The sequence below is a fragment of the Anastrepha ludens genome, chromosome 5 (genome assembly GCF_028408465.1).
Source record: "Anastrepha ludens isolate Willacy chromosome 5, idAnaLude1.1, whole genome shotgun sequence".
Taxonomy (NCBI): Eukaryota; Metazoa; Arthropoda; class Insecta; order Diptera; family Tephritidae; genus Anastrepha; species Anastrepha ludens.
In genome coordinates this window covers 115,169,475-115,179,036 of record NC_071501.1, presented here as the reverse complement: position 1 = coordinate 115,179,036, position 9,562 = coordinate 115,169,475, and the positions used below count along the sequence as shown (strand labels likewise).

At 38.0% G+C, this 9,562-nt stretch overlaps 1 protein-coding gene across 8 annotated transcripts in view; it reads right to left on the bottom strand.

The window, feature by feature from the left end:
* Positions 1 to 3,800: 3,800 nt before the first annotated feature.
* The window catches only part of LOC128863343 (uncharacterized), a 62,213-nt gene continuing 56,451 nt past the window's right edge, over positions 3,801 to 9,562 (bottom strand). For all 8 annotated transcript variants that reach the window (XM_054102462.1, XM_054102469.1, XM_054102467.1 and 5 more), the window contains one exon: positions 3,801 to 5,101. In XM_054102462.1, the coding sequence (XP_053958437.1) occupies positions 4,016 to 5,101 (1,086 nt within the window). In that variant the 3' untranslated portion in view covers positions 3,801 to 4,015. The remainder of the gene's footprint in view (positions 5,102 to 9,562) is intronic.

Genomic DNA, 9,562 nt, shown 5'->3' with positions numbered 1-9,562 from the left:
TTTCTCCAATTGGGCGAAGATCTAGTTCCTTCTTCGTTGATCGCTATCTTGGCATTCTAGCCACATCTCCCAGCCATCTTAGTCGTTGAGACTTAATAAATCTTATTATAGTTTCTTTCTTAACTATGTCTTCCAGTTCGGCATTGCTTAATGCGATAAGTGCCATCTACCAGTCTAAGCGGACCATAGATCTTTCGGAGCACTCTTCTTTCAAAGCACATTAGCTGGTTTGTCTCGTTAGCTCTCTGCGTCCCTAGTTCACAGCTACACATATATACATATGTAAGCACTGGTCGTATCAGTGCTTTATACATTCTTAATTTTTGCTCACGCAAAATGCCTGCTGAAAATCGATAGATAGACAGTGAATATCAATGTCGTAATCATATAGGTTGCAAAGCTTTGCATGATTATGAAGCCCAGGTCAGTCGTCGACCAGTTGGCTCTAAAGCCTGCTTGGTAATCATCTAGTATTTCTTCAGCATATTGGCTCAGCCTTAAATGTAATATATGTATTTGTGAAGACCTTGTACCTTGAGTTCAGTAGCGATATGCCTCTATAATTTCGACAGTTTGCTCTATCGCCTTTTTCATGTATCGGAACAATAATTCCTAATATAAATGCATAATTTAGAACCACTTTCAAAAACTGATGCATTTTAAGAGAGTATTTCGAGAATATGGCCTTAATTTTCCATCAAAACAGCGTTCGGCATCTGGCCAAACCAGATCCTTTTTGATTTTTAATTGTTTCGGTCAATACAGAAAGCTGTTTCGGGAATATGTTAAACTTTTACTGAGGACATCAGAAAGTGGTTGGTTTCTTGGTATCGAAACTTGAACATGTTTTTGGAAATATACAAAAAAATTATCAGTAAGATGAATTCCGATTGATAATAACTTAAATAATCCTTGAAGTGTAATTGAAATAAAGCCATGTTTTAGCAACTTTCACTCATTTTAACCTTCCGATGTTCATATGGGTTTGGCCAGACCCATTCGATCTTTAAATGTATGTAGATCTTTTATTTCTAATATCTGAGGCTTCTTAGTCCATGACTTCCTAAAATGTAGTGTGCTAAACACAATGAAGTAGCAAAAATAAAATTTTTGCTATATTTGTTGTAAAAATAATAATTTTAAACTAATTTCGTTAATTAAGCTCACATGGGTCTGTGCAGACCCATATAAGCTTCTCATGTAAATTGGTTAACCGTTAGGTGTAAACAACTAAACTGTTAGCGGAGGCAGCGGCAGAGATAATTTTTTAGTTGACATTTGAGAATTAAAGTGAACACGTGTTTTTTAATTAGTGGGAAGTGTTTTTTTAAATAAAATGGAACAAGTAAATATGGATGAAGTTGATGTGGTGACGCGTTTGCTTCGTAAGCTAAGTGCAGCAAATGTGAGTCCGGAAGAACGTCAGCGACTTCAGGCACAAATTGAAGAAATTATGGGACAGGAGTCCGATCCATTTGAAACAAGTGGCGACGTAGAAGATGATGAATATTTTCCAGATGAAGATGACTTCGGTGAAGCATCAGATATAGAACAGGAAATCGAGTTAGAGGCTGTTCTGGATGAAAACCATGATGATATTGAGGATTTGTATAGAGAAGCTATCGCCCTTTAGGCTTCAACCACAATGGAATCATGAAGCACATCTATTACCCAGGGCCTTATATACAGGTCAAAAGATGGTAAGTGGATGTGGAATTGAAATCCTCCACCACCTGGAAGGCCTCGTTGTCACAATGTTACAATTTAGAGAAAGCATACACTCCGGATTGTCATGTAAGCGTCGATGAACAGTTATTTCCATATCGTGGGCGCACTCGATTCACCCAATATATTCCGAGTAAGCCGGCAAAATATGGCATGAAAGTGTGGTGGATTTGTGACTCTGTTTCAAACTACCCTCTGAAAGGTATACTTTATACCGGAAAACCACCAGGTGGCCAGCGAGAAACGAATCAAGGTGAGCGGGTCCTCATGAAATTGATGGAAAATTATATGGACAGCGGTAGGACGGTTTATGCTGACAATTTTTTTTCAACATACAACTTGGCAGAAATCTTGATGTATCGTAGAGTGGCTTTCGTCGGTACAGTAGGAAAAAATAAGACCTTCATTCCGCATGAATTGCTTAACCCGAAGCGTGATGTTAAAAGCTCTTTATTTTGTTATCACAAAATAATATCGCTCTGTGCTCGTATATGGCAAGGCCAGTAATTATGTTATCCACTGCCCATTACCGTCAAAGCACCGATCCATTGAAAGGATTCAAGCCAGATCAAATTTTGGACTACAATAAATTTAAAACGGGGGTAGATACAATGGATCAAATGTTGACTGGCAATGTTTTATAATATGCTTGATATTGCCGGTTTGGCCTCATTCATCATCTATGACGAGCTGAATCCGGCAAAGCAGAGTGATAAGAGGCGCTCATTTATCATTGAATTGGCACGGCAGCTAGTTATCCCACATATGACGAAACGGGCGACTAACCCATTAGTATGGAGGTTTGCTCATATAAGACAAGCAATGAATCTTTTCAATATCAAGGTGAGTGTGAATTATATGCACACCTACATATATCTCCGCGTGTAAAGATATGTGTATGCATGTATTTAAAATAAATTATTTCGCTACTTTTAGGTACCGAAATCTTGTCCATCGATATCAGATGCAGCACAGCAACAATCATATGCTCAAGTTGCTTCAACACGGTCATCGTGCTACCATTGTGCTGCTTCTTCTTCGAAAAAGCGACGTAAAACTCGTTGTAACTGCAGCAAATGTAATCGTCACATATGTCTTAATGAACATTCCATGCAACAATATAGTTGTAAACCCAATTGCTCTTCGTAATTAATACTAATCCGTTCAAATAAATAAATAAAATTAATTTTAAAGCCGTATATCATACATTATTGGTATGGGTCTGGGCAGACCCTTATGATGCACTTACCGCATCATACGGCACCGAAAATCGGAGGGTTAAAGTTATAGATGCAACGAGTTGATGGCGCTGGTCTTCTTTTTGCATATACAATAAAAAAATTCGCAATTTGCACTTTTTATTATATATAATTCAATGCGCTATAAAACTGCATACCCAGAAAAACTTTTAAAACTCTGGTGAAATGGATGAAATTTAAAACAATTTTTTTTAACTTTTGCACTAATTTTGAAACTCTTCGTTATATGGCTTTTGTTGTAGTATGTACTATATTTTTATGAAAAAATACGGCTATGCTTATAATTTGCAACGGGGTATATATGAGAGGAACTCATAGGGATGCGAATTAAAAATATGAATAAGACCAGCAGTAGCTGAATGGATAATTGCTTATTTTCGTCTTCTTTTTCTTGATAAGTGCGATACAGTGAAGCCAAGTCCTTCTCCACCTCAACTTTTCAACGTAGAAGAGGCTTCCTCTTACTCTACTACCACGAGGTGATACCGAATCGAATACTTGCAGAGCCATAACGTTTGTGTCCTTTTGGACAACATAACCCAGCCAACGAAGCGCTGAATCTTTATTCGCTGCGCTATGTCTATGTCGCCGTAAAGCTATAGAGCTCACTGTTTCATCGTCTACGATATTCGTCATCTTCAACGTGCAAAGGTCTAAAAATCTTCCGCAGAATCTTTCTCTCAAACACTCCAAGGGATTCCTCATCAGATATCGCTTGTATTCACCCACTCCAAAGTAGCTTCCATCCTATACCGGGACACAGAGGCTCCGTACTTACGTTCATAATTGAATAAATCAAAGCCATAAAATCCTTCATTTTATTTAATATTTTTTTAACTGTATTTTTATTAATTAATTTATTTACTCATAGGTACATATATACATTTGTGTGTACATAATCTTCGTAGGTGTGTCAGCTATAGAAACTTGCTATTATATATCTTTATAACTTAAATCTAAAGTTGGCAGCAAAATATTTTACAAAAAAATCATTAAAAATAATCAAATAAAATTAATAAAATTGCGGATGTTCACTTGAAAAGGATGCGGTTGTTTGGATCCTCTAGTGGCCCATGACCGAAGTGCAGTGGATCGCGCTGTGATTCCGAGCGAGTGCGCGCGTTTCTAAGGTCAGCCAAGTGTTGTTGTGTGGTTACAAAGTTCAGCGAACCAGAGCCCAAAGACACAGTGCCATCGGGCAGACGTACAAAACCGATGCCCCCCGAACCCAATGCGATGGTATCACCACGTGGTCTACCACCCTGCTGTGCTAAGCGCAGTTGCTCGCGCAAAATTGCATTGGCCGTCGTATCCAGTTGCATGGCAGAAGGTAGTGGTGCAATAGCGCCAGTGCCGGAAGCACCCACTTGTGCGCGATAATTGTTGACAAAGGATTGCGAGAGGAACGGCTTAGTGTCCTGCGAGATGTCATTGTCGACGAACTCTACTACGGCGTATTGCTTCAACTGACGGCCATTAACGACATAGAAATCACTATCAGGTCCTGTGGCATAATTAAGTACCGGCTGTTTGCCGAATGGCACACGCAGTGGTTGTGGCGCTGCCTGTTGCAGTGAAGCAGGCACAAAACGTCCCGGTGCAGATGGCGCTGAAACGGCAGTGGCGGGATAATGGAAACCGACAAGTGGTGGAGCTTGTTGTTGTTGGGGACCTGGTGCAGCATTGCGATTTACGAAACCAGGACGCAACTCAAAGCTCGGTTCGCGATAATTACCGGCGAAAGTGTTGAATGGGCCTGGACGGAAGGTGGGTGGACGCGGTTGTGGCGGTGCTGGCTTCGGCGGATGTTGTGTAGCTGTATGCACTTGAACGATTGTCTGAACCGGTGGGCGTGCGGGTTGTCCAGTAGGAAAGAGTGTCTGAACTTGAGGGCGACCGGTGGGCAATGCGGGCAGAGCAGGAACTGGTGGTAATGGCGCTATTGTTGGGATGGGTGCAAAGTAATGGCCAGAATTACTGCTGGGTGCAGAGGGTGATGGCGCTGATGTCAGTGCGGGTGGATCGTAATGATAGCCGTTGCCGTTCACATGGCTGAAGAGCAATAAGAACATAGCGGCAGCAGCCAAGCGTTGAATGGGCGATGTTGTGCTCGTCATCTGGATAGATGAGAAGAAGAAGAGGGAAGAGAGAAAAAAGGGCAAGATTAAAAAAAATATCAAATTTTAAATAAATAACTATATAAAATTGTATCTTAGCTAAAAATACTTTGCAAAGAAGTGCATGGGGATTATTGCTGGGAGATGTAAAGCAATTTTAAAAAAGTTCGCTGCTTAAGTCTTTTGTTGGCCCGAGTAACAAATTATTTTCTTGATATCGGCAACTTTAGCACGCACAAATGATAGTACATCAACAGTTGGGCCAGTTTTGACTACTTTTATTTATAATAGTATCGCCCATTGTTTAACAACAACTATATACAGTCAACGTCAAAAGAAAGTGTACACCACATTTTGATATATTTTTACTATTTGATTATTTTGAAATTTCAATTATTGTTGTATAAAAATATAATTAATACCAAAACAAGAAAGCAAAGTTTCGAAATTTGTATAAAATTTGTAAAAATTCGGCAAATTTTCATCAAAATTTCAAACTATTTACTCAGAAGTTTTAGAAAAATTTCGGGTGCGCAGTTTTATAGCTCATTTAATTTTTGTAATAGGTCTATTTATAAGTTCGTGCGGTTTTACAACAGATGGCGTAACTTGATTATTATTCCATCGATCCACATTTCCAAACATTCATTGGAGAGCTACTGTCGTAAGGCACAAACGTCAGTATAAGTTTTTTATTTGAAGCGTAAACAACAATATTTTTACCACACTTGAAAATGTCGAATTTCGTGCCAAATAATGTGTTTTTGCGGGGAATTCTTCTTCATTATTTTAATATGAAGAAAAAAGCAGCCGAAAGTCATCGTATCTTGGTGGAAGTTTATGGTGAGCATGCTCTATCTGAGCGAACGTGCCAGAAGTGGTTTGCACGCTTTAAAAGTGGTGATTTTGGCTTGGAAGACGAAGAACGCGAGGGTGCGCCGCCAAAGTTCATGGATACCGAATTGGAGGAATTGCTCGATCAAGATCCGGCTCAAACGCAAGAAGAGGTTGCAAAAACTTTGGGAGTTGATCAATCAACCATTTCCAAACGTTTAAAAGCCATGGGAATGATCCGAAAGGTAGGCCATTGGGTGCCGTATGAATTGAAGCCAAGAGACGTTGAACGCCGTTTTATGGCATGCGAACAACTGCTTCAACGGCACAAAAGAAAGGGTTTTTTGCATCGAATTGTGACTGGCGATGAAAAGTGGGTCCATTACGACAATCCAAAACGTCGGGCAACGTATGGATACCCTGGCCATGCTTCAACATCGACGTCGGCGCAGAATATTCATGGCCTGAAGGTTATGCTGTGTATCTGGTGGGACCAGCTGGGTGTTGTGTATTATGAGCTACTGAAACCGAATGAAACGATTACGGGGGATGTCTACCGACGACAATTGATGCGTTTGAGCCGAGCACTGCGAGAAAAACGGCCGCAATACGCCGATAGACACGACAAAGTTATTTTGCAACATGACAATGCTCGGCCACATGTTGCACAAGTGGTCAAAACATACTTAGAAACGCTCAAATGGGATGTCCTACCCCTCCCGCCGTATAGTCCAGACCTTGCGCCATCCGATTACTATCTCTTCCGATCGATGCAACATGGCCTGGCTGACCAGCACTTCCGTAATTACGATGAAGTCAAAAAATGGATCGATTCGTGGATTGCGGCAAAACCGACCGAATTTTTCACAAAGGGAATCCGTGAATTGCCAGAAAGATGGGAAAAAGTAGTAGTAAGCGATGGACAATATTTTGAATATTAAATTTGTAACCATTTTACGTCAATAAAGTTTCAAATTTCGAAAAAAACCGCACGAACTTATTCATAGTCCTATTATAATAAAGTGCAAGTTTCAAGTGGTTCAAAAATTGCGTTGATTTTTAACAACTTTTGTTGGGTTCTTTTTTCCATATGAAAAAATAAGGAGCAGGCGTTCAATGGAGAAACTGCAAGATACCACGTCTAAAAATAATTTTCAAAAATTAGATTTTGGATCTGCTTGAAGCTTACACTTTGTGGTATCAAAGTTCAGTGATCTATAAAATTATATATGCGAACTTTCTCCAAAAATTCTGAGTAAAAAGTTCGAAATTTTGTTAAAAATTTGCCGAATTTTTGAAAATTGTATACGATATTGTACACGGTATATAGTGTTTGTTATGGTATGAACTATATAAAAAAATAATATATATATAAATAAAATAATCAAAATAAATAAGTAAATGATCACAACTACAATATAAGAAGCTGGAATGTAACTCTGGGTTAGAGCTTCAGAGTTAACTTACACTCGCAAAAGACGCAGACTTATTGCAAGATGCCCTACTATAGAGAAACGTAAAGGTCCATCTGCCACCACTAAGGACCAACAGGTCTATGTGATGGCTTTCCGCCAGCCTGGTCAATCTAACCTAACCCATCAATATGTTGGTGTACCCACGCTGACGGTGTATTCAAAACTCAAATTTAATAAAAAAAATCGAAAAATTTCACAAGCCTTACATTCCTTTTCACGGGTCTTAATTATAATTTCTAGAATTTTTTTTTATTAAATTTTAGTACAATGAAGTGCAAGTTTGAAGTTGCCAAACATTTCGTTGATTTATTGTAAATTTTTTCCATACAAAAAAAATCGTACATTTGTTATTCTCTTCTCATCCCAATCCCCCTTTTCTATCTCACCATGGTTTTATTTTTCCCTCTCTGTTTCACTCTCTATGATATCACAAAAAAATAAATGTGATTTTTCTTCCGACTGGGGTCTTGCGAGGGCAACCATTTAACCTAACCTAATAAAAAATTTATTAAATAAAAAAACCCAATGCAATATTTGCACAATTTCAAACTTGCACTTTCGTGTACTAAAATTTAATAGGCAAGAAAACTGCAAGCAAAATTCTTTTCTAGAAATTCTAATTAAAAACAGTGAATTAGAGTTGTGAAGTTAGTCGAATTTTCGATTTTCAATTTTTGTACAGTTTTTGAAATTTGGATTTATTAAGTTTTTGTTAGGCAATGAGATATAAAAAAAATAAAAAATGAGCTATACTCTTATAAAAAATCATAAACACTAAAAAACTAGTAAAAAATATTAGTATTTAACAGCAGTTAAAATAGTGAGCTGCTATCGTTCTGTCGCGGGGTGTACATGTAATCTGAGTTAATTAAATACGGCACTATATAAAATAATTTGCCATTACAGTTCAAATACAGTGCGTGCCACAAGAGTACACCCACCCCAACCCCTTCTGCCGCGTAAGCTAAAACAACATTCCAGCTTGGCGCGTTCAGTTTTCTAAATCTTATGGAGCTGAAGTGTTAAAAGGCAAAGCAAGTTTTTCTATCAATTTAATTAATAAAATAAAGCATAATTGTATGCTTTAAATGCGCGATATACTATACCAGCTAAAAATAAGTGCACCGTGCACGACAAGTCCAAGCGTTTTATACGCTCGCTGTCATTAATAATTGAAGCAATGGTGAATAGAGAAATAATGCTGACAGCCAATAGTTGTTCTAATCACGTGTCGTGTGCATTTTTCACTACACTTGCGTTGTAGAGTTTTGTCATTGTCATTGAGTCTTTCCAATGACATGAATTAATTAGATCATTTGCCATTTCAAACTGTTGACAAAATCAACCATAATTGTGTTTGCTGAAATGTTTTTTCAAAGTTTTTGTTAGAGCAAAAAAGGCTAAAGCATTGAATAATATTCATTAAGATTCAATAATAATGAATAAATAAATAAATAAATAAATCAGTTCATACAAGCATACCAAATATAGATGGAGGCACAAAATTAATCACCCTGTCAATCATATTTACTGGACAGCTTAATTACACACACAAAGGGCAAGCAATGGAGCGCTACGAGCCAAATAAAAATGTTCATGACTCAAAACCATTTTTTTGTTTTCACTAAAAAGTTATTCAAAAACAAACTCTGATGATTAACTTTTCGTCACCTTTTACAATTTAATTTATTGTATTTAAGATAATTTATAAGGCCTAGCCTCTACTTATAAAGCAACTACTCGAAGCTGCCAAATCGCATTAACATTCCCAGTAAAAAAAAAAATTCTAAATTATTTGTAATTATCCCTCTTAAATTCTTCTCCCTTAGACTTTGATTTTTCTTACCTAAAGTCTACTTTTAAGGCATTACTCATAAGACTTTTGTCTTAAGGTCTTTGTTTGTATGTATCTATAATATAGTCTCTAAGCAACCGCCGAATGGGTTGGTGCGTGACTACCATTCGGAATTCACAGAGAGAACGTCGGTTCGAGTCTCGATGAAACACCAAAATTAAGAAAAACATTTTTCTAATAGCGGTCGCCCCTCGGCAGGCAATGGCAAACCTCCGAGTGTATTTCTGCCATGAAAAAGCTCCTCATAAAAATATCTGCCGTTCGGAGTCGGCTTGAAACTGTAGGTCCCTCCATTTG